Consider the following 27,595-nt stretch of genomic DNA (forward strand, 5'->3'; position numbering starts at 1 on the left):
CAAAATGACATGTCCCTAGACCGCCTGTTCAACATTCAAACTCTAAAATATTGTAAAAAAAAGAAGAAATAAATGGTTTTTTTACCTTACATAAGTTCTTTAAATATTCAAAAGTATGTTCAGAGCCAACATATTTTAATAAACAGCTTTCATTTTTGTTTTTTTTAATTTCAGAAGGTGTGTCCCTCACAAAATGTCCACTACGAAACGAAGTCATTAAAATTTGCCAATAAACAGTTCTATAAAATCAATGTAATTTTTGTTTGCAAGAGATATAAACATTAGGGTCTTACAAAAGAAGTGATGCTTTTATAACGGCAATTAAATTGTTGGTAAGAATAATTGAGCACATCAAATGGACCAGAGTGATACCGTATTTTTGATAATGTCCACTACGAAACGGGTCAAATCTCCTTCAGTATCTGGTTTTAAAATTATGAAAAAAATATCAGTGTACAGCTTGATAAATGCTTTGATGAATACAATCAGTCTTGTTACTATTGCAATATAGGGATTGTGGGAAAAAAATCAAACATGCGAATAGGTCCCTTACGAAACGGTCCCCTACGAAACAAGTATGGAAGAAAAACGTTTCGTAGTGGACACTACCACTACCATGTAGTCTTTTTTTAATCTTTTTTCAATTATATTCGTGCAAAACAAATAACAAGGGTTAGTTTCATGTAATTTTTATTATGTTTTTATTAACATATGATAGGGTTGATGTCAACTACGAAACTTTTTGTCCACTACGAAACAGTTTTGTCCACTACGAAACGCATCAAAATGTCCACTGCGTAACATAAGTTGAACCTTCATATGTGAAGTACTGTCTAATCTTTATCGATAAAAATGGTTTTTCAATTCAGAAAAAAATGATATTTTTCTAGTATTTGAAGTAAACAAACTGGAATGTCTATAGGAAACATTTAAAATTGCAAAAAAAATGTGTGTTTAGAAGACGTTTCGTAGGGGACAAAAGTCCCCTACGAAACAGTACACAAATTATGAAAATAATATCATTTTAAAGAATATTTAAGATTGCACTTTTTGTTTACAAACAGGTCTGTTATAGAGGTATTCAAAATAACTCTTGGAATTAAATTTTAGACAAGTTGATTTTCCATTTTTTTTAGGTCTGAAAATAACGCTTTTATTGAAAAACGCCCATATAGACAATAATAAGTAGAAGTCAAAATTTTTTTTTTTTTTGTTTTTGTCAGATTTTTCTCTATTTTAACTATATCGGTTTTTAAAATAATAGCTGCAACACTTGTATTTAACCCCAATGATCTATGTTTAGTCATGTTGGCTTATCTTCAACATTGTAGAAGAGAATATAATTATTGAAAAAAATCTCTGTTTTATATTACCGCTTATTCAGTCTGTTTAGTTTTTCTCTATAAACAGTATATAATACCAATGATCATAAAGGTATCCAAATGTATCATCTACCCAGGAGAGTGTTTAGCACCACGGCTGGTAACATTATCTAAGTGTATCATATACCAAGTGGAGTGTCAAGTCCCACAACTTGTAAGGGTATCCAAGTGTATCTTTATATTAAGTAGAGTGTTTAGCACCACTGCTGGTAAGGGTACCAAAGTGTATCATCTACCAAGTAGAGTGTTAAGCCCCACAAGTTATAAAGTTATCCAAGTGTATCATCTACCAAGTAGAGTGTGAAGCCACACAATTTGTAAGGATATCCAAGTGTAACATATACCCAGTAGAGTGTTGAACATTACTGCTGGTAAGGGTAACTTATTGTGTCATCTGCCCAGTAGAGTGTTTAGCATCACTGCTGGTAAGGGTACCTAATTGTGTCATCTACCCAGTAAGTGTATAGCACCACTGCTCGTAAGGGTATCCAATTGTATCATCTACCCAGTATAGTAGAGTGTTTAGCACCACTTCTGGTAAGGGTACCAAAGTGTGTCAATTACGAAGTAGAGTGTTTATCACCACTCATTTAAAGGATATCTAAGTGTAACCTATATATATATTTATATATGCATCTATTAAACAGACAGTAATTAGCACCACTGCTGAAAAGGAATTCATGTGTATCATCTGCAAAGTTTGTTGTACCACGGCTTGTTAGTGCACATGATCTTTACAGAATACCATCTACCTAGTAGACAGTGTTTCGTACCAAGGTAAGTTTTCCATTTGCAAAGAAGACAGTGTTTAGTAGCATGGCATACCCAAGTAATCCCATTGGTGGAGAGTGTATTCAAGTGTATGATTTAAATTGCACATGGTGTTAAGTTACACTGCTGGTAAGAGTACCGAAGCGAAACATCTATGGATCAACAGTACTCTTGTTGAGGGTTGAAGGTTAAACGTATCTCTTATTCTAGTACCAAGTAGACAGTCCTTAGCACAAATACAGTCATGCAAATCAAGTATATAATCTATAGACAGTGTATAAAACCACTGTTTGTTAGGGTGTCTAAGTTTACAATCTACCCAGTAGAAGTGTTTAGAAGCACTGCATGGAACTTTCTTCAAGTGTATCATATAAACAATTGAAGTGTTAAGTGCCATCACCAGTTAAGGTAAAAACGTGTTGTATCAAGTAGACAGTGTTTGTAACTATTGTGAGGTAAGGGTGTCAAAGTGTTTCAATTATCAATCCCTGTGTACCATCCACCAATTATACAATGTTATGTGCCTCCGCTGGTAAAAGTATCATTTACCTAACAGACAGTGTGTCGTACTACTCCTGGTAATGCGACCATATATAACCTATTTAACAACCAGTACTGCTGCTGGTAATAGTATCATCTACCTAACATACAGTGTGTCGTACTACTCCTGGTAATGGGACCATATATAACCTACTTAACAACCAGTACTGCTGCTGGTAATAGTATCATCTACCAAACATACAGTGTGTCGTACTACTCCTGGTAATGCGACCATATATAACCTACTTAACAACCAGTACTGCTGGTAATAGTATCATCTACCTAAGGTACCATACTGTGTTTAATACCACTGCTGGTATGTGTATCATTTACCTAACAGACTGTTCTCAGTACCAAAAGGGGATCATATTCCTAACAGATTATGTTTAGTACCACTGCTGGTTAGAGTATCATCTACCTATCAGACTGTGTGAAGTACCACTGCTGGTAATTGTATCATCTACCTATCAGACTGTGTGAAGTACCACTGCTGGTAATTGTATCATCTACCTATCAGACTGTGTTAAGTACCACTGCTGGTAATTGTATCATCTACCTATCAGACTGTGTTAAGTACCACTGCTGGTAATTGTATCATCTACCTATCAGACTGTGTTAAGTACCACTGCTGGTAATTGTATCATCTACCTATCAGACTGTGTTAAGTACCACTGCTAGTAATGGTATCATCAACTTAACTAACATTGTGTAGTGCCTTAGCTGGTAAAGTTATCATTTACCAAACAGAATGTGTTTAGTACCACTACTGGTAATGATATCATCTAACTGTGTTTAATACCACTGCTGGTAGGTGTATCATCTAACTAACAGACTGTTCTCAGTACCACTGCTGAAAAGGATATCATATTCCTAACAGATTATGTTTAGTTCCACTGCTGGTTAGGGTATCATCTACCTAACATTCAGTGTGTAGTACCACTGCTGGTAATTGTATCATCTACCCAACAGACTTTGTTAAGTACCAATGCTGGTAAGACTATCATCTACCTAACAGACTGTATAACACCACTGCTGGAAAGAATATCATATACCTAACAGACTGTGTTTAGTACCACTACTGGTAATGGGTATAATCTACTAGCAAAGTGTTCAGTAATACTGCAGATAAAGGTATCATCTACCTAACAGATTGTGTTTAGTATCACTGCTGCGAAAGGTATCATCTACTTAACAGACTGTGTTTAGTACCACTGCTGGTAATGGTATCATCATCTGAACAGACAGTGTTTAGTACCACTGCTGGTAATGGTATCATCTACCTTACATATTGTGTTTAGTATCACTGCTGAAAGAATAGTATATACTTAACATAGTGTTTAGTACCACAGCTCAAGGTAAAGTTATTATTTACCAGACAGACTGTGTTTAGTACCACTACTGGTAATGGTATCATCTACCTGGTAGACTGAGTTTAGTACCACTGCTAGTAAGGGTATCATCTACCTAACAGAGTGTTTAGTACCACTGCTGATAATGTGTAATATCTACATAGCAGACAGTGTTTAGTACCACTACTGGTAAAGTTATCATCAACCTAGCCAACAGTGTTTCGAACAATTGCTGTAAAGGGTATTCAAGTGTACAAATAACTCAGTAGTTTTATACCACTACTGGCAAGTGTTTAATACTAATTCTGGTAAGTGTATAATCCATTCAGTAGATAGTGTTAAATAACACTGCTGGTAAGTGTACCAACTTATAGACAGTGTTAGACACCATTGCTGGTAAGTATACAATCTACCAAGTATAAGCTGGTAAGTTCCACTGCTGGTTAGTGTATTACCGTATAGCGGGTTATTTTCACAGGGTGTAAATTTTCGCTTATTTTCGCGGATAGAACAAAATCGCCAAAGTAAATTCCGCCAATTTAAAAGTGTACATGCAAAGGTAATGTTAAAAATGATAAATCCGCCAAAATAATAACCGCCAAAATTTTTCGTATACCTTATCCAATGAAAATCGTGAAATTTTACACCCGCGAAAATAACCCGCTATACGGTATCTACCCAGTTAGTGATGTCAAGTACCACTCCTTGTAAAGATATCCAACTTTAGAAGTGTTATGCACCACTGCTGGTAAGTGTATCATCTACCCAGTTTGTGATATCAAGTACCACTCCTTGTAAGGATATCCAAACTTGGGAGTGTTATGCACCACTGCTGGTAAGGGTATCCAAGTATAGCATATACTCAGTAGTCAGAGTACTTAACCTGGTCCACTTGGAAGAGTGGTACTAATACAAGCAGTGGCAATTAAAGAACCTTAGTGAGTGCGCTCACAAATCCAACGTCCCCATATTGTCATTGGAGAAATAAAATATGCCTAAGAAAACAAATTGTATAAGAAAAAAAAATGGAATCATAATTTTCTGTCGATATGCACATCTAGATAGTTTGTCCTTATTATCTACAAAGTTTCATGAAATTGTGTTGTGTGGTGTTGCGGGTAGTATAATTAGCAGAAGTACATTGAAGCAAATAAGTTCAAAGGGGCGCAAATCCTAGAAAAAAAATGAATCATAATTTCCTGTCGATATGCACATCAACATAGTATGTCCTTATCATCTAAAAAGGTTTCATATAATTCTGTTGTGTGGTATCAGAGGAGTTGCTATGACAAACTGTTGCAGTAGTATATTGGGGCAAATAAGTTCAAAGGGGCGTAACTCCTAGAAAAAAAATTGAATCGTAATTTCCTGTAGATATGCACAACTACATAGTATGTCCTTATTATTTAACAAGGTTTCATGAAATTCTGTTGTGTGGTTTCAGAGGAGTTGCGATGACAAGAGCAGGACTGATGGTCGGGTCAAAAACATCATACCCGCCGCAACTTTGTTGCGTGGGTTATAAAAATACGATTAACGTATGTCATTGTATTGTTTATAGCATTTTGATACTTTCTAATAACTTTGTTATCATTGTCACGACAACGGATTGGTGTATTTGTCTTTCGACAGTTTGTTTGGTTTTAATGACAGCAAGTGCCATATTGCCCATTCTCATTTTGCATCAATTTTTATTTTTTATATCAAAAACTATTTTATTCATTTACTTTTACCTAATTAACATTGTTTTTCCCCTAAAACTGAGATATTCATATAATTTGACTAACAAATTATGGAATAATAAAATTATCCCCTTTTAGTATAACTAATCACCCAAGATAAGGTATGATAACCAATGAGACAACTCTTCACAAGAGACCAAATAACACAGAAATCAACAATTATAGGTTATTAAAGTTTAGCTCTATCTATAATAATATTCAAGATAATAACCTGCAAAACCGCAAAATTTCCTTAAAATAACCAGTTCAGGGGCAGCAACCCAACAACCGGTTGTCTGATTCATCTGAAAATTTCAGAGCAGATATATTTTTACTTAACAAACAATTTTACTTCATGTCAAATTTGCTCTAAATGCTTTGGTTTTTGAGTTATAAGCCAAAAACTGCATTTTACCCCTATGTTCTATTTTTATTTGTGGCGGCCATCTTGGGTGGTTGACCGGGTCACGCCACACATTTTTTAAACTAGATACCCCAATGATAGTTGTGGCCAAGTTTGGTTTAATTTGGCCAAGTTGTTTCAGAGGAGAAGATTTTTTTAAAAGATTACCAAGATCTACAAAAAATGGTTAAACATTTACTATAAAGGGCAATAACTCCTAAAGGGGTCATTTGACCATTTCGGTCATGTTAACTTATTTGTAGATCTTACTTTGCTGAACATAATTGCTGTTTACAGTTTAGCTCTATCTATAATAATATTCAAGATAACCAAAAACAGCAAAATTTCCTTAAAATTACCAATTTAGGGGCAGCAACCCAACAACGGGTTGTCTGATTCATCTGAAAATTTTAGAGCAGATAGATCTTGACATGATGAACATTTTTACTCCTGTTAGATTTGGTCTAAATGCTCTGGTTTTTGAGTTATAAGCCAAAAACTGCATTTTACCCCTATGTTCTATTTTTAGCCGTGGCGGCAATCTTGGTTGGTTGGCAGGGTCACGCCACACAATTTTTAAACTAGATACCCCAATGATGATTATGGCCAAGTTTAGATTAATTTGGCCTAGCAGTTTCAGAGGAGAAGATTTTTGTAAACGTTAATGATGACGGACGCCGGACGCTGGACAACGGATGCCAAGTGATGAGAAAAGCTCACTTGGCCCTTCGGGCCAGGTGAGCTAAAAATCAATTGAAAAAGGCTAAACTCATCAGATGGATACAATTAGAAATACATTTAACAGAAACAAAGAGTGGACGTGGGCGGATACTTGTAAATCCAAACAAAAAAAAAAGACACAAAGTACAGATCTTAGAGTACTCGCAGTTGATAATATGTGTATCTCTCTATTTATTATAGCTAAAAACAAAAAACAAAAAAAAGACTCAACATAATTTAATTTATTTAAACTTTTTTGTAGATCTTCTTTTCTCATCAATTAAGTAATGTCAGGACTGTAGCTGTTGAGTTGACGCAAATGCAAATAATCTATCACTTTTAAACAAAACAATTTTTTTCTCCAAAAATAAAAGGTCAAATGTCTTCAACAAGCGTGTACACGCTGAAATGTCTCCTGTACTGACCATTGATTTCTTGAAAGTCTTACAGATAAAGGTTTAGCTATAAGTATTACACAAATTAAACATTAAAGATCTGACATTGAGGTCAAGGTCAGATAAACTCTAACAGACAGACATATACACCTTACATTTTTTTATACACCAAATATAGTTGACTTTCACTACACGAAAAGGCAGATTTACAACAATTTGGACAGTCATGTAAATGTTTGACAAATGTAACTACTTTTCTGCAAGAAATATTTGCGGACCTACTAATGTATATGTAAATGTATTATTCCTTTGACATTATTTAGGAGGTTGTCAAAGATATGCTAAAGATAATTATTTTATTTCCATAGCTTTAGTCATACTCCAAAGATATGTAAAGGTTGGCCATAGATTTACACGCACATTCCAAGATAAGAGATATATGCAAAGTTTATAATATGCATAACTGATTTACAGTGGTGTGGGCAGTTTTGGGAGACCGCGGTTTATAAAACATTTACAACCAATGTAAATGCTGACAAACGTTTGTGTTATATTTGCAAACGTTTGTCGATATCGTTCATGTATGTAAAGAAATGTATTTTATTTACTAATACTTTCCAGTATTATAGTTATTTTGATAAATATTGATATTTGTAACACATCTTTACAGACGTATGCAAAGCTTTGAGAGACCGCGGTTTATAAAACATTTACAACCAATGTAAATGCTGTCAAATGTTTGTGTAATATTTGCAAACGCTTGTCGATATCGTGCATGTATGTAAAGAAATGAATTTTATTTACTAATACTTTCCATTATTATAGTTATTTTGATAAATATTGATATTTGCAACACATCTTTACAGACGTATGCAAAGTTTTGAGAGACCGCGGTTTATAAAACATTTACAACCAATGAAAATGCTGACAAATGTTTGTGTAATATTTGCAAACGTTTGTCGATATCGTGCATGTATGTAAAGAAATGAATTTTATTTACTAATACTTTCCATTATTATAGTTATTTTGATAAATATTGATATTTGCAACACATCTTTACAGACGTATGCAAAGTTTTGAGAGACCGCGGTTTATAAAACATTTACAACCAATGAAAATGCTGACAAATATTTATGTTATATTTGCAGACGTTTGTCGATATCTTTCATGAATGTAAAGAAATGAATTTTATTTACTAATACTTTCCAGTATTATAGTTATTTTGATAAATATTGATATTTGTAACACATCTTTAAAGACGTATGCAAAGTTTTGAGAGACCGCGGTTTATAAAACATTTACAACCACTGTAAATGCTGTCAAATGTTTGTGTAATATTTGCAAACGTTTGTCGATATCGTTCATGTATGTAAAGAAATGTATTTTATCAACTCCCAAAAAAATAGAAAGGGTTTTATATTGTAAGACTTTTTGGAGCAAATTTTACGTATTTATGGTTTCAGAGACCGTGAAAATATTTGAATTGATTAAGCAGATATTGTTCTTCCCGAATTCAATCCAGAACTTTTTGAAGTTATGATATTATTACAAGTGGCAGGGTGCTTTTTCAATGTCGGACCGATGATATTTTTTTCTATTTGAATGGTTAAGAATATCTTCAAAGCTATTCTCCAGAACCAAGGAAACTATTTCTAACTTTAATGAGGATTTTGTAAGATCTTGCTGGTATAAAAAAAAACACAAATGCTTAATAATAAAAAAGTATTTATCTTTTCTTACAGCAGGGTTTTCAATTTGATATGCTTGTTTGTATCAGAACGGAAACTTTAACTTATGCGACGTTTGTAACAGTAAATTGATACTATTTTTTATTTGTGTAAACGTGCAGCTGCAAATGCTACCCAAATCTCAGTTGTAGGGGAAAATGCACTAATATAATAACACTGTACTAAATTGTAAGCAGCATTACTTTATGTACTTCAAAATACGAAAAAAAAACCGATGTAATTCAATGACATCATAATTATTAGAATGAACTCTAAACCAGAATGAACAATCTAATGATCATATCGATCAAATCGGTACGTTTTCTCAACCCAAGCTAAAGTACTTATATTGGTGTGGACTTGGAAAAAGTTAGTTTAGTTTCTGCTTATTTGTGATCTTTTTTTCATTTAAATCAAGATAATAATTGAATAATTATTTTATTTAATATAACTTAAACCAAGGCGTGTGTTTTCAATGTAAAAAATAAATGCATGATCGTATGATTTGAAAATACAAGAGTATGCACGTACATGTACATGTATTTTATCAGAATGGTTATGATAACAATTGAAAATGCATAATAATACAATAAAGAAATAGTATCAAGTATCCCTCAATAGGTGGTAGATATGTCACTTGTGTGTAAATGAATGGATTTTCCCGACTGTGAAATGGTCCATCTTTTAGCACTACAGGGTTCCTTAAAAGGAAAACCGTATGTGTTAATTACCAAAATTGATCTTATAACGCTAATTGGGTATAATAAAATCCAGACGTTCTAAAGAGATTACTAATATAAACATGTACAAATCATGCCAATTATACGCAAGCCAAGCATATGGCAGATAAAGACATCGGGGTTATTTCTATAATTTAACATGCAGTTTGTATTCATGGAAATGAGTTAAATACTTCGAAAAAGGCAAATAATTTAAAAGTTTACATGCTAGAAAATTAAAGAAGAAACTAGAACAGTAGCATTCAATTTGTATCTTAATTCTGTTGAGGATAAACACCATTTCATATTAAAAAGTAGAATTTACACGTTTACAAGCTTATTAACTAGAAATATGTTGAAATTATATACAGTAAAAGTATTTTAAAACAATTATATTTTGTATATAAAAACATGCATTCTCGTTCCCCGCTTCTGATGTATAGAAGATTTCATAAATTTGATGCAAAGCAAATGAATTTAACCTTTAAATTGGATATAATCTCTGTTTTTCGTGTTTCAACAAGAATAAAAATGACCAACATGAATGGAAAAAAAATTTCCATAATCTTCCTTCTACTATATTAATCTGATTATACATGTATACTAGTTAATATATGAAAATATTTATTCAATTCAGAATAGTAATAGAAAATCGTTGTCCTTTTTGTTTTCCAATCTTGACTTTATCCTATTTAAAGATATAATGATCTCAAGAAATATTCCCCTGCAGTACATGTATTTGTTCCAATCGAAGGCTTCAAATTTTTAATACATTTTCTTATCAAGATTAAAAACATTTAATTATTTCAAATTAAAAAAATGTTGTTGCAGAATGGTGTAAATGTTAATCGCCGATATCGAAATCTAACTCCATTTTGTCATAAGTAACAACATATTAAAATTTGAAAACCTTTGGATGAAAGGTTCGAAGATTATCGAACGGAAAAGATTAGAACAGCCCGCCCGCTCGTCTGCAGTACAACAATAAACCAATAACGGAACTGGAAATCCGTTAAAAAAAACCAGCAAGTCATAAATAAATGTAAAATACAACCGGTTTACTGTCATCCTCATATATATGTCGTATACTTGTTTTAAAACTAGTGTTTGTCTTTGAGTCTCTTTTTGTTTTTACTCATCAGAAGTGTATCGGCACTGATAAGAAGATCGGACGGAAGGACGGACACCCTGTATTTCTATGTTCCCATCGACGCGTCGCGTGGGAGACAAAATACAACGACATCTTTAAATCATTTTCAATTTAGATTCATATTAATTTGCACTTTGGTCTTCGGGGATGTGTGTGTTTTTGGTGTTTTGAGATAGACATGATGAACAGGCCTGGAACAGCTGGTTAAAAACGCACCTTTTCACAAAGTGGGGAGACAAAACGACCCACAAACGATTAGCAAAGTTTCCGTTTTGTAGGAAGCATCTTTAATTTGTCACAAAGGCGTCAGAAAAAGTCCGAGAGTATTCACAATCTCTTATAAGGAGTTTTCTTAAAAGTATACAAGTGATGTAAATCAAAAGGGTTGCTATTGCTTTATTTACATAAATAGAAATGTGGAATATACACAGCCGTACATTTGAATTTAGTATTGCAAGTATGAAATCTGCCAAATTATAAAATCCCATGTTCACAACAATAGTCAGATTTAAGCTTTAACAGCAACAAAGTTCAATCTCCTAGAACGTATTTGTTTGTCTTGATTAAAATCAAACCATTATGACATAAGGAGATGTGATATGATTGCTAATTACACAACTTTCCATCAAAGACTAAATGACGTACACATATATCTAAGATCTCCCAATTAACATCTCACTAATACTATGAACTGCTTATACAAAAAGATATTTTGTCACCAAATTTTTTATTATAATTCATAAAATAGAACATCATTATGTATGTTAAATAAATTGTGTACCCTTGGCTAAATACTGGGATCATATTGTTTTACCAGTGTCCTTTCGACAGTTCGTCCCGCACTTAATATACTAGTATACTATTAGGTTTATTCGGATGATTTCGTAGGATTATGTACAGTTTTTAAGCTTTAACTTTTAAACAATGTACTTAAGATTCGCATCTTGTCATTTTTTTCTCTTTTCGACAGATTGCTAAAGTTTGGCCTTTTGAAATATATTGCGCCGGTTTATTTTTTAACCTAAATTGAGGGTGCATATACATATAATAGTATATTCTCAGGTTCATTTTTCTTTAATGACTTTTCACAGACGACAGAATGTTGAACTTGGTGTATTTGAGTAAAATTTTGCATTCAGTTTGCAAGGTTTGTCCGACTAACTACGCACACAACCCACACGTTTACATCATACAGAGTATCCTGTATCTTGTATTGTATCAGGATGTTGATTTTCTTTTTAATTTTCACAACTACCAGAGTGTTTAACCTTTCTTGACTGCTGCACTAAATGTGTGTGTCAGACACAACAATTCAAATTGCACTGTATCGTCCAGTAAATGCATGAAATATTTGCCACCGGACTTTGAGCAACCATCTATCAATCAATTCAAATTGTACCTCAATATCAATGTTTACCAAATTACGTTATTCCAAAACGTCACAAGTTTTCTGCCAAATTCTAAGCGTATCGGTCAACTTTGAAGCAATGTATATAAAAAAAAAAACCAAGGACGATGACATATGTGTTACTATATATATATATATATATATATAAATAAGGGAATGTGGTTTGATCGCCTTCTCCGTACAAGAGACCAAGTGACAATGAAAGGCCTGAGTTGGTCCGGTAAGGACCGATTTTGGCCTCAAATTTCAGGTTCATCGAACGAAAGATCAGGTTGACCACGTTTTAAACACTTAAGTGTCTATTTTATTTAAATCAATTAGTTTAAGTGACCAGTTTAACATGGGACAGGGGTGTAATTTTAACAACATAAGAATAAACAAGTTAAAAAGGCTTAACTCATCATCATACAAATAGAATACATCTAACAAAAACAGAGTGGACATGGAAAGGAACTTATACATGGACATCCGAACAACCATAATACTTTAAGTACAGATCTTAGACTACTCGCAGTTACTGACAATTGGTTGAAAGCTCATAACAACTAATACAAAAAGCATGCATCTAAGATGCATGGATTCAGTATACAATCCTGGATATTACGTTAGTTTTTAGTCTTTATATTCTCCCTCACTACGTTCGTCCGAATATAAAGTAATTAATATTATATGGCCTACAAAGAACAAACGACATAAAGTAGCTGTGCTACTCGCTATAACCTTTAATTCAATATATTACAACAAAGTATGTATCACATACAAACATAATAACAATAATATTATAATTCCAATTACAAATTCACATTAAATCAACCGTGAATACACGTGTCTACGAGAGTCGATGGTCAGAAAGGTGTCCGCACGGGTTTTAAGTGCGGACAAATGGTCACATGTCGTGATTATTCATGAACTTCTTACGTACGACGAACTAAATTGTATTTCTCTTCCGTATATAAGAACAAAGCCATCTATTGAAAAATTAAAAAAAAAACCCTCTTGGTATGGATCAATAGTATTTTAAGGGAAAACATATCAGGCATGGAAAAGCATATTCCTGAAAATATTCAACATTTAAACTACACTGTGGTCTAATTATTAAGGGATAATATACTGCATTGTGGAAACAACAGCTAGATATACACTACGATGGTAAACTACGACCTTATGTAACATTCTAGTGCAACTTCGGTTTTGAAAATTATTTGTCAATATTGCGACATTTTGGGCAAAGGAACTTGTATTACTAGATTAAGAATATCTGCTCACAAATTGCAAATTGAATCTGGTAGATACCAGGGTACTCTTCGACAAAACCGAATTTGTCTCGGGTGCTCCTCAGGTGAGGTTGAGGATGAAGTTCATTTTTTTTTATTAAAATGTGACACGCATTTAATAAAAAGAGAGAAATTGATGCAAAATATATTTAAATCATGTCCAAACTTTCAAAATTTAAATATTAATAACAAATTAATTTGGATAATGAATAATAAGGATCCCAATGTACTATTTACATTTCATAAATATAAAGAAGATACTAAGAATTGATGGACAACATAATCTGCAATAACTAATCTCAATATAACTCTTTAATATGAATTTGGATACCCTGTTAAGCCTGGACAGATCATAAGAAGAATTTCAAATTCTCTGGCACTGTCCCTTGATAATCCTTGCAGACTGGACCCAGAATCTATAACACTAAAAATATGTATTTAAAATATATTTTAGATATTTTAGGACTTTGACTCATCTGCATTTAGTACAAGTAGGGACTTCCCTTTAAGCACCGACGCTTTGAGTTTTCCGCAGATAAGTCATATTAAATATCCTTGTGAGATAATATACTTTTTATTTGCAGTATACCTCATAGTTAAATGCGCAAGTGCTTAAATTGTTTTGTTTTTTTTGCATTTTCTTTATATTTTCTCCCCACAAACTACTCATGCCTCTTGTATGTCTTTTCAAAGTGAAAATACACTTACCGGGTGCACTTGAGTCACTGATGTCAACAATAATAATAATAATACATTGTTGCTTTTATTCTATTATTTTTATAACACTTGTTACACATCTTTTATTGTCAGTGTTTTGCATATGTTATTGTTTATAATATTATTGTCGGTATGCTATATGCCCTCCTGGGGTCCTAATTTGGTAAATAAAAATATTCAATTCTATTCTATTCTATATTATAAGTATATACAACAAATGTAATTGACCAATGTGGACCTTATTTTCGCAATTCCATATATTGCTTTATATACATGTAGTTTACAACAATAGACTGTGTTAGTCTTGTATTATTTTAATTTTAGTTTCTTGTGTACAATTTGGAAATTAGTATGGCGTTCATTATCACTGAACTAGTATATACATTGTACATGTATTTGTTTAGGGGCCAACTGAAGGACGCCTCCGGGTGCGGAAATTTCTCGCAACATTGAAGACCTGTTGGTGACCTTCTGCTGTTGGTTTTTCTGTGGTCAGGTTGTTGTCTCTTTGACACATTTCCCATTTCCATTCTCAATTTTGAATATCTTTTTCATTCTGATGTAACTCGATTAAAAGTAAAAGTGTGTTAAAAAATTTAGAAATCGGGAGAAATGCCATTCGGTATCGTGTTTCTTGATATTAGTACACAGTTTTGCAAAGCTCTGATTCCTTTCAAGGATTCTGCTATACTTTTTGGACCTTTTGGATTATAGCTCTTCATCTTTAACATAAGCTTTGGATTTCAAATATTTTGACCACGAGCATCACTGAAAAGACATGTATTGTCGAAATGCGCATCTGGTGCAAGAAAATTGGTACCGTTAATTTTATTTGGATTACGAAGAAAAATTGCCCACTTGCAGGAGAACACGAAACTGCATTGAAAATGAAAAAAAAAATATGGAATAGAAAGAAAAAAAGATAGACTAACAGTTTAAGAATAAAGAATAGTGGGCCTCTAGAATATAAAGAATAGAGAATAACATGCAAAATTTGTATAGAATACAGAAAACTATGGCGTAAATAATATTAAGAATTAAAGAACACCCACCTCCCTCCTTTTCTAGACCCTCTTTTATCATATATATATTACTTTTGATCCTTCTCGGAACGCTCGGTTATTTTTTTGATTTGATCTATTTGAATCGTCTTTGAATTCTCATAGCATATGATGTGTGTCAACATTTTTTTTACTGAAAAATTGTAATAGTGGTCAGGGGCATCCCAATATTTATCTTAGTTGTTGAAAATAGCAACTGCAGTTTTTCGAGCGCATAACTTGTCACAACAAACTAGACCCTAATAAGTTGATGCATCACAGGAAAGCAGTATTTTACAGCCCCCCCCCCCCCTAAAAAAAAACGAACAAAGAAAAACATCATCCACACACACAAAATTACAATAAAAAAACCGCTATTGCTAGTACAAATGTATCTGGACAATGACATGCGATCCCCAATGCTAGTTAATACGGGTCCAGTACTAGTCCATAACTTGTGTGCATTGTTAAATAAGACCGTTAGTTTTCTCTTTTGAATTGTTTTACATTGTCTTATTGGGGCCTTTCATAGCTGACTATGCAGTATGGGCTTTGCTCATTGTTGAAGGTCGTACGGTGACCTACAGTTGTTAGTGTTTGTGTCATTTTCGTCTTTTGTGGATAGTGTTGTCTCATTTGCAATCATACCACATCTTTTTTATATTTAAATTGAAGTCCAACCTAAATAGGTATTACAACATGGCTAACGGAGAAGTTGTATGTAAAAAAAGATGTTGTATGATAGCCAATGAGACGAATACTTTTTTATCCACCAGGTACCAAAGCATGATGCGAGTTAAAGATTGTAATATCAGAAATGTGCCTTGATATATTCATAGACACAGAGGCTTGTCACTTTTTTGTTTATCTTTTTATTGAAAATATTCTTTCATATTTCGACTTATTTACAGTTTTAAACATTTATCAATGCGATTTGAATATAACGATAGTTCATGTATTTTGCCCCTCTTTCCTTTTTCCCGCCTGGTTGGAAAGCAAGTACATGTTTTTCAAACATGTTTCTGACTCCACTGATAAAGTACAAATGATACATGTAGTTATTTTACGACTTTGCGTAAAATATTTTTAAGAAAGAAGTGCAAGATATTCCATTGTTCAAACACGAATCATATAACTGTCATTTCCTCTAAAACTATAAGTCTAGACTTCGTCTTGTTGTACAGGGTACAATTGCCTTTTATCTTTTAAAGAAATGTTTTCCATGGGTTTTTTTTATAAGATAGGTTTTTGTACCCTCTGTTTGAGTAAGTTACATGTACTTGTATTGTGACTGTCATTTGTTTTTTGTGTTGTGTGTATAGTTTATGTTGTGTAGACCCGTAAGTTTTTGAGATGCTGATCCAAGACAAAAAAATGTTTTTATAACTTTTCTTTTGTTTGAAATTTGCCAGAGAGAGTCAAAAGATTGAAGAGTAATTGTATAATATGTATTTGTCGTTTACAAATCTTCTTGAATTATGTTAAAACAAAATGACTTTGTCACATCAATTCTTGTTATTTCAATAAAAAAAGTGTGCAAAGTATATGTTAAATGTAATTATTGCCAAAATAATAAAAAAAATAAAAAAATAAAAACTTATTTGATCATGAGAGACAAAATACAATTCCTGTCAAAGTACATATGAAAGCTGTAAAATTTTAGGATAGAATAGGCGATAAATGATATATCGAATGACTGATAGTTCGATAACTTATTTTAGTTTTGCGTATTTAAAAACAACACAATCAAATTACAACGGGAGCATTGTTTTCGGACAATGTATAATGTTATAAATCATACAGATATGATAATTGTTTGTGCCTTATATTGATGGATATTGATACTAGCGGTGATCTTCTATTGATCTTTTCGGACCAGATCTTTCTGTAAAAGGTGATAATTGTCACATTTCACTGCTGATAAACCCCGTTGATCGGAGGAAGGGCGACATCTCGTCGATGGAATGATATTATCTATCGACTTTGTTTGATTTCATTGGTAAATTGTGTGTCAATTATGACACGTGACTCGCTGGTTCTTTGTTTGTAGTGTTTAACGTTCATCCTCACACACAATACTGTTTTTGCAGAGAGAGCTTCATGTAGCACACGGAGTTCAACATCTCGTGACTGGACTTAACGGATAAGGAAAACAAATACTACAAAAGTGAAATATTCGTAAATAGATTTAACGTTTGAGTAGTTGTGCAAACTAGCCGATTCTTAAAAAACATTCTCTCAATGTGTTTTGTGTCAAATATTATGAAGGAATATTTCTATTTCAGAAACTTGGACTTTTTTATAAAAACTTGATAAATCGATCGATAACCTTCCGAATGGTACCGATTTAAAAATTTGACTAAGGCCGCATATCTAGTATTGTTAAGGCTTAATATGTATATAGTATATATACTCTGCAGTAACATATGTATACATATTGTAGTATCATATGTCTCTTTAAAAAAATATATAAGTTTTATAAGCAGAGTGACTTATGACTCGTGCAATTCCAGAAGTTTCAAAGCGATACTCGTAGGAAACGATCGTTTTATGCGAATGAACCATCCTAACTTACCGAGTTACAAGATTTTGATGGTTAAGAAATTTACGCAGTACATCAAACAGAGCTCGAGAAGAGATCAAGAACCGATCATGTAGATCCGACTTTTTTTTATTATTATTAAAACGAAATGATTAAAATACATGTATAATAAATGATATTACCAATATGCCAAAACCAATCCCAAATCAGCTATATTTGTCATATCATATCTTGACCAGTAAAGCTATGGCAATATTTGTCAATATAATCTGCATCTTTCAAATATATCAGCAAATTAAAAGCAAATATATCTATTTACCATACATTTCTAGCTGTCTGAAATATCTTTCTTTATCATTTCTTTGCATATGTATTCAAAGTTACATGTGCCCAATATATTTACACATACATTTCTAGCTGTCTGAAATATCTTTCTTCATCATTTATTTGCATATGTATTCAAAGTTTCATATGCCCAATATATTTACAAATGTCATTGATATTATCATTTGGCCACATTTCTCAGTTCAACAAATTGTCTGCAAATCTATGTATTTACCATACATTTCGGAATATGTTCAAAGGCGTTTGATATGTTATGATTTGACATATATTTCAGTTGACAATAAAGACTAACAAAATTATTTCTTTACAATACATTTGACAGGTCTCTGCAGATTAAAGGAATTGATGCTTTACACCCTCTATAAAGTTCTCGTTTTGAATTGGTTTACATACAAGGAAAATGTAAATGCACCTTACACTTTATAACCCCATTAAAATCATTTGAATGATGATACTTTGCTACCTGGACAAAGAAACACATTTGCGGATAAATTTACATCATAGAAAAATACATGACAAAGATTTCCATTTGCAGAGGTATACAAATACATAGGTTTGAAAAAGTTTTGCGACGGTCATAAATATATATAAATTCTAAACTTCAAAATGGTTTGATTAGGTGTTTATATATTTTATAAACCGCGGTCTCTCATAACCGCCCATAGGATGGTATAGTACAAGAAATAATGATATTTACTGCATGTAAAGACAAGATAAACTAAATGCAGCGGTTTGTAAATATATGTAAATGTCGGTCTCTGAAAACATTTACATAACATTTGCGTACCTCTTCAAATCCGGGATTTCGTCTAGTGTTTTGGCTTATGGTAATTGAAAAACAGACCAAAACAAAAACTTAACATTAACCAATAAACCATGCATGAAAATTAGGTCAAGGTCAGATTATACCTGCGAAACAGACATGCACACCTTACAATTATTCAATACACAAAATATAGCTGACATATTGCTCATATTGTTATAAGTATTTGAAAAACAGACCAAAACATAACAAGAGTGCACACGTATTGCCTCCTTTACTGACCATTGATTAAATGAAAGTCTTAAAGATAAAATTTAACTAAAAATATTACACACACTTAACATTTTAAAAGATCTATGAAATTGAGGTCAAGGTCAGATAAATCCTATCAGACAGACATTTAAACCTTATAATTTTTGGTAATTGAAAAACAGACCAAAACAGAAAAACTTAACATTGCTTATGTTGCTATAATTATTTGAAAAAACAGACCAAAACGTAACAAGAGGGCACACGCTGAAATGTCTCACCTCCTTTACTGGCTACTGATTTTATGTTATTATTCCTAAATATAAAGCTTTACTTCAAGTATCACATAAACTTTATATGATCCAAGAAAATTTGGTCAAGATCAGATAAACCAAACCAGAAATACATGTACAAATCACCATCGTTTCAGGCACAAAATATAGTTGACCTATTGCTTATAGTTTCTAAGAAACATATCAACCAGGAAAACTGACAATGACCAATGAACAATGAAAAGAAGACCAAGCTCAGATAAACTATACAAGACATGCACACCTTACAATAGATATATGCATTAAATATAGTTGACCTATTACTTTTGATATCTAAGAAAGAACCTTACCATTTACTAATTAACCATAAAAATGAGGTCAAGGTCAGATCATACCTGCCAGACAGACATATACAACTTACAATCATTCCATACACCAAATATAGTTGGCCTATTGCCTATAGAATCCAAGAAAGAAACCTAACCATGAAAACTTAATATTGAACAATCAACCATGAACATGAGGTCAAGGTCAGGTGATACCTACAAAACAGACATATACAACGTACAATCATTCGATACATCAAATATAGTTGACCTATTAGTTATAGTTCAAGAGAAATAGACCAAAACACAAAAACTTAACAATGAGCAATGAACCATGAAAATGAGGTCAAGGTCAAATACACTTGCAAGACTGACATGTACATCGTAATTTACTTCCATACACCAAATATAGTTGACCTATTGCATATAATATTAGAAAAAAAGAAGAACACAAAAAATCAAATTACTCCACTGAACCATGAAAATGAGGTGAAGGTCAGATGACACCTGTCAGTTGGACATGTACACCTTACAATCATTTCATACACCAATTAGAGTATAATTTTTGATTATTGTATCTGATATATGGACTTGACTATGAAAACTTAACCTTGATCACTGAACAATGAAATAAGATTGAGGTCAAATGAAAACGGTCTGACAGACATGGGGACCTTACAAGGTACATGTATGCACATACTAAATAAAGTCATCCTATTTATTAAAAAATTGTAAGGATTCCACGGAAACCTTTGTCTCGCCTACTTTTGCTGTTAATCACACTCAACAAAATGATGAAAGAAATCAATAAAAATGTTCCTCTCCATACTATCTTTTGAATGTCAGAAGCTTCTGTCCAAGTTTGGTAAAAATCCAGGATAGTTTAAGGATCTTAAAAATGTTTTAAAAAATTTAACTGCAGACTTTATGTAATGTTAACTGGAAGAAAAACTAAGTCCCTTTATAAGTGAAATACGGGAAAAATGGGATTTTTTTTTTACAAAATTTACTTTTGGATACTATCTTATGATTAGAAACATGCTTCTGTCCTAGTTTGGTACAAAAAAACAGGATAGTTTAAGAAAGTTATCAAAATTTTTAAAACTTTAGCCACAAAGTGAATGTAATGTTTCCTGGCAGAAAAAACTAAGTCCATTTATAAGTAAAATACAGAAAAATTGGAATTTTATTTTTACAAAATTTACTTCTGGATACTATCTTATGATCATAAACAAGCTTCTCAATGCTCTTCAACTTCGTACTTATTTGGCTTTATAAATATTTTGATATGAGCGTCACTGATGAGTCTTATGTAGACGAAACGCGCGTCTGGCGTACTTAATTATAATCCTGGTACCTTTGATAACTATTCTGTCCAGGTTTGGTACAAATCCAGGATAGTTTAAGAAAGTTATTAAAATTTTAAAAACTTTAACCACAGAGTGAATGCAATGTTTCCTGGCAGGAAAACTAAGTCCATTTATAAGTAAAATACAGAAAAAATGGAATTTTATTTTTACAAAATTTACTTCTGGATACTATCTTATGAACATAAACAGGCTTCTGTCCAAGTTTGGCAAAAATCCAGGATATTTCAAGAAAGTTATTAAAAATTTCAAAAACTTTAACCACAGAGTGAATATTTGTGGACGCCCCTGACGCCGACGGAATGTAGGATCGCTGTGTCTCGCTTTTTCGACTTAAGTCGAAGGCTCGACCAAAATGAATAACACAAGGTTTATCCAAGACATGAAATATTTTATTTTTTCATATTGAAAATAAAGGCAATTTTTTTAATTTTACATCAATTTAATCAGAATTTAATACTGTAAAAAAAAAATCAGGATTAAAAGATGTTTTGAAAAGAAATTGATTAAATTAGATTACTTGTAATTTTTGGTTGATTAATGATTACATTGATTACTTAAAAAATTGAAATCAATTATAGCTGACTAATGATTACAATTACAATTACCCCAAACCTGATCTGAGATGAGACTAGTTAACCATGAACAAGAGGTTTTAGACACTGTCGGTGTAAGAATCTCAAATAGAATTTTGCAAAGCTTGTTTTCGCATTAACGCTCTTGAATGAAATAAAAGACATCTACTAATTTTGTTTAATATTGAAGAAAATACAAACCAATAATTTCCTGAATTCAAAATGGTAGCTTAGCTTTGTGAACGGCTGGTAAAGAGTTGAATTTAGCGTCTCAAATATATGAATTTGGTCAATCAAAATCGTAATAACAAATAAATTGCATTAGAATTTGAAATTTTTATTTCAAGACATAAAGAATGTCCCCTAGAGTATCCTGGTTTTGTACCTGATTTATTCTAAGTCTAAGCATTTGTAATTAAAAGTATGTGTACCTGTAAGTATTCCATCACTTCTTTATTTGGCCAGAATTCTGCTGCTGCGAGATCATACGGAGTCTCACCCTGAAATACAAATCTTTATATTGCCTTTATCTGATTATTACAAAGAAGACTTTTGTTACACATATCATACAATAAACAAGACCAGTAGCAGCTGAGCGGTGTCTTATTTTGTTTTTACAGGTGCTAACCATATTATTTTCAATTATAAAATATAACTCATGAACAACATTCTGAATATTTTTATAACTTTTTCTGTATTCTTTAAGAAGGCTTTTAACTTTTTTTTTAAAGCATATGAAATAATCTCAATCTGTAAGCATTTAGTCTTTGTATTTTTTTAATGCGTTTTTTTTTTAAATCTGTTAATGCATCCTTATGTCTAGATGGGGTTTGTAGGATTTGGGGGTCTTTTTAACTTTTTATTTTTATATTTTAGCACCCCATTTTTCTTTATTCTTTATATTTTTGCACTCCATTATTTTCTATTCGTCATCTTTTTGCCCAATTTTCTCTATTCTCGAAGTTTTTTTCTATCATTCATGATTTTCTACTCTGTATACCCTATCCATATCCTCCTATAACTATATATTGTTATTTTACAGATTTCATAGTTTTTAGTTTTATCACTGACATCGTATAAATAAGGAAATACATAAATTATAGCACAGTTGAGAGTTTTTTCTGCAACTATTCCAACTATATAGCTTTTAAAAACAAGAATTTGAAGAAATTTGCAGTCTTAAGGAAGGCTGCGGTGTCTTCCTCCATATTGGATTTTGCAAAAAAAACGGACAACAAACAGTTGAGATCTTTAATAAAATGTGCAAATTTCGAAAGTTGTATGTAATTTATGTGTAAGACTTTTCATGTTAATATAGAAAATAATGTGATTTATCATATTTACTGCTATATTTTACAAAAAAACAGATTTATTATTTTTTTTAAACTTTGCCATATAAGGGGAGATAACTTCGATATAATGAGAGATAACTTAGATAAAGTAACTTTTACAATAGAATATTTTTTTAACTATTTAATTTTAAATATATATTATGAACTTGTACGTCTGACGTATTAAATTTTTAACCTGGTACCTTTTGTTGGCTATTATTTATTTGTTTCTCTCTCCTATATTTTCTCCAATGTTTTTGTATTGTAGTCCTGTCAAGTAATGTTGTCAGTTCAATGTTATAATTAACATCGCCATTAAAGTGGGAGGTTTTGCATGCCACAAAACCAGGTTCAACCCACCATTTTTATTATAAAATGCCCTGTAACAAGTCAGGGAAATTGCCATTGTTATATTATAGTTCGTTTCTGTGTGTGTTACATTTTAAGGTTGTGTTTCTGTTTTGTCATTGTTCTCCTCTTATATTTGATGCGTTTCCTCCAGTTTTAGTTTGTAACCCGGATTTGTTTTTTTCTCTATCGATTTATGAATTTCAAACAGCGGTATACTACTGTTGCCTTTATTTAATGTATTGCTTAAGGATGTCTGCTTGTCATGTTTTGGAATTTTGTAAAATTTTCAGAATCCTCTGGTTTAAAGCATTTGAATGCCTTAAAATATTTGGCCCATGAACCCCATTTTTCTTTTTATAAATCCTTTACGTGTATAATTATAAGTCATTTGTAAAAGTCTTATAAAATATTATTTATTTTTTAATAGTATTTGAGATCTTTAACTGGTCAATGATAAAGCTATGAAAAATCAAGAGAAAACATTTTCCCGCTAAAATTACAATGGGTAATATCTCGAAAACAAGCACATTGACCCCTAAAAAAATTTTCTGTTTGGATTCCTCAATTTATTCCCTATCAATACATACTAGTTTTATGAAAAGTTATTTATTTTGAAACTGAGCAGCGAACATCCTTAAGGGCATACAATACAGTTTTGATCCTGTATTTACAAGTTCGTGAAAATTTGCATATAGGCTATTTTTTACCTGATTAAATCAAATATGTAATAAAAAATATACCTTCATGTGCTACTTTTTGAGTAAAATGAGGTCGAAATTTTGTATATTTGCTCAAAATTCAGATTTGTGGCCGTAATTTCTTTTTTCGAAAGAAAGCCATAACTTTTTTGTTATAAAAGATATACACAAATTTGTTTTTGTTAAATAATCGGTAATTTCTGTATTTTATAAGTATCCTAAAAACGTATGCATTTTTTATTCAGAAATAACTTATATTTATCAAATGTTCATGAATAGAGGAAAATACGTCATTTTTTGCTGCGTGTTTATCAAAATAAAAAAAATTCCTCTATTTACAGTTTTATAAAATTTAGGTCACATAATCTCCCTGCAAAATGAAACAAATTGCTGTTTTGAAAAATAGGTGTCCATGAACTCATTTCCAAATGAAATCAGTTTGAATGATAAAAATCAGTCGAAAAATGCATCTTTTCCCGATATGTCACAGTTTGACGTCGCGAAAATAACATTTTACGTTAGCAATGTCATTACCTCCCCTGTAACTGTATCGTATGCCCTTAAGACTATTTTGATACGATCTAATAATTTTGTTATCATTGTCACGACAACAGATTGGTGTATGGGTCTTTTGAAAGATTGTTTGTTTACAGTTTGTTTAATAACAACAAGTGCCATATTCAGGATATTGCCAGGTCTAATTTTGAATCAATACAAATTATTATTTTTGATATCAAAAATTATTTTATCCATTTACTTATAGGTTATTACTATTGCTTATTTTCCCTAAAACTGAGATATTCATATAATTTGGCTAACAAATTATGGAATTATGGAATAATAAAATTGTCCCCTTTTAGTATAACTAATCACCCAAAATGTGTTAGTTGTCTATAAACACAGTCATTTTATTTTAGAAGATTTTGAAAAAAAAATGATTTCTTTTATATGATTGTCTATGTGCATGTGTTTTATAATAACATTTAGCCATCTAAGTCTATAAATCACTTTCATATTTTTAGTTCAATTTTAAGGATCATATGACATTCTTTAACCTTGAGAAAAAAGTCCATTTGAGCAAAAATATCTTAAACATCATTTTAGTGATGCATTATTTACTAGTTGAATACTGAGCATATACTGTAAAATATTACCTGATGTGTTTTGACCAAGGGACTGATACTAGCTTGTTCTACGAGATATCTTGTGGTCTGTAGACGTCCCCACTTAGCAGCCAGATGTAAAGCGGTTTGTCCATCTCTCTATAATAATACCAAATAACAAGTAAATATTATGGACAATATTTTCTCAATGTCAATAATATACAACATATCCTACAACTGATATAAAACTTGTCTGATAAACTGGATAATGTTGTGTAACAAATAGAAACAAAATGTATATCACATGAATCAGTGGTCAAAACTGAATAAAATGACCAGTCACACTTGTATTTATATTGTACATAAACAACATGTTTTTTAGTGGGATGTCAGAACTTCCATCAGAAAAATTTATGTTAACAAAAACAAAATTTTTTTTTCTCAAGAAATGCATAAAATATCTATATCAATTGATTCAGTGAAATGCACAGAGATAAATGAGATCTCACTTTATATAATTCTGGCGAGTATTTGTTGATATAATAATAAAATCTGCCTGATTATTATGGTTCAGAATAATGATCAATTTAAAAAAAAAACTTTTTCAAAGATATATGAAAAATAGTTACATTACATTTCCTGATTAAGTACGAGGAGACAAGAAAAATGAGACCCCTTTTTATGTAATTATTACAAACAATAGTTGTCCATTAAACCTGTCTTATCAACAACTTTATGTTGGTTAACAGTAATGTGATCAGACTTAGTAGATAACATACATTAAAACTGTCTAATTAACAACAGGATTTAGTGTAGATCCAGTAGTAGAATCATAAATTTTAAGAAAAATATTTTTTTTAAAGAAAAATGAAAAAAAGTTGTATTTTCTGATTCAGAACAATACTATGAGTAAAATGAGACCCCACTTTATATAATTATTATAAACATTAGTTGTCCATTAAACCTGTCTAATTAACAACATGATTTTGTGTTGATTAAAAGTAATGTGATCAGATTTAGTAGATAACATACATCTGTGATATCTGTTTTACATCTGTTCTCCAGGAGAAGTCGACAAACTTCCACATGTCCTTCACTGGCAGCACACATTAATGCTGTCTGTCCATCTCTCTGGAATAATACAACTGACATCAAAACTTGTCTGATAAACTGGACAATGTTGTGTAATAAATATAAACAAAAATAAACAGTCAGATTAATTAAAACTGTCTGATTAACAACAGGAATTAGTGTAGATTCAGTAAAATCATTAATTTTTATAAAAGTAAATTTTTCAAAGAAAAATGAAAAAAGTTATATTTTCTGATTCAGAACAATAATATGAGTAAAATGAGACCCCACTTCATATAATTATTACAAACATTAGTTGTCCATTAAACCTGTCTAATTAACAACATGATTTTGTTTTGATTAAAAGTAATGTGATCAGATTTAGTAGATAACATACATCTCTGATATCTTTTTTACATCTGTTCTCCAGGAGAAGTCGACACACTTCCACATGTCCAAACCTGGCAGCCCACATTAATGCTGTCAATCCATTAACCTGGAATAATACAACTGACATCAAAACTTGTCTGATAAACTGAACAGTGTTGTGTAATAAATATAAACAAAAATAAACAGTCACATTAATTAAAACTGTCTGATTAACAACAGGATTTAGTGTAGATTCAGTATAATCATTAATTTTATAAAAGTAATTTTTTCAAATAAAAATGAAAAAAGATATATTTTCTGATTCAGAACAATACTATGAGTAAAATGAGACCCCACTTTATATGATTCTAACAAATATTTGTTCATTAAAACTGTATAATTAACAACATGATTTTGTGTGTAAAAAGGATTTAGTGTAGATTCCATTTAATCATTAATGTTAATAAAATAAATTATTCAAAAAAGCATGAAACAAGTTTTATTTCCTGATTTAGTACAACATAAAGAAAATGAGACCCTCTTTAAATAAAGATTATTATTATTATTATTATTATTATTCATACAAGCATTTGTTGTTCATTAAATATGCCTAATTAACAACAGAATTTAGTGCAGGTTCAGAATAATCATTAATCTAAAAAAAAATAAAAGAGTAGTATTTTCAGATTCAGAACAATTGTATGAGTAAAACGGAATTACATTTTATATGAATCTAACGACTATTTGTCCTTTTTACAAGATGTTTCTACATTAGATCTTTATACATATCACTATCTGATCAAAGTTGTTAACACAACACCAAGTAAAACATTAGTGTAAACAATTGTTTCTTGTCAAGAAGCAAAATAAGAACTTCACCATCCATAACTTAAACACAAACAAAAATATTTTAAAAT

At 31.5% G+C, this 27,595-nt stretch overlaps 1 protein-coding gene across 1 annotated transcript in view; it reads right to left on the minus strand.

The window, feature by feature from the left end:
- The window catches only part of LOC134702429 (uncharacterized), a 70,733-nt gene extending 43,907 nt beyond the window's left edge, over window positions 1-26,826 (minus strand). Inside the window, exons 1-4 of the mRNA XM_063563334.1 lie at window positions 26,707-26,826; window positions 26,271-26,369; window positions 25,290-25,397; window positions 22,187-22,255 (exon numbers count right to left, since the gene is read on the minus strand). Coding sequence (XP_063419404.1) covers window positions 22,187-22,255; window positions 25,290-25,397; window positions 26,271-26,369; window positions 26,707-26,826 — 396 coding nt within the window. The remainder of the gene's footprint in view (window positions 1-22,186; window positions 22,256-25,289; window positions 25,398-26,270; window positions 26,370-26,706) is intronic.
- Between the last annotated feature and the right edge of the window lie 769 nt (window positions 26,827-27,595).

This window comes from Mytilus trossulus, unplaced genomic scaffold, assembly GCF_036588685.1.
Source record: "Mytilus trossulus isolate FHL-02 unplaced genomic scaffold, PNRI_Mtr1.1.1.hap1 h1tg000460l__unscaffolded, whole genome shotgun sequence".
NCBI lineage: Eukaryota > Metazoa > Mollusca > Bivalvia > Mytilida > Mytilidae > Mytilus > Mytilus trossulus.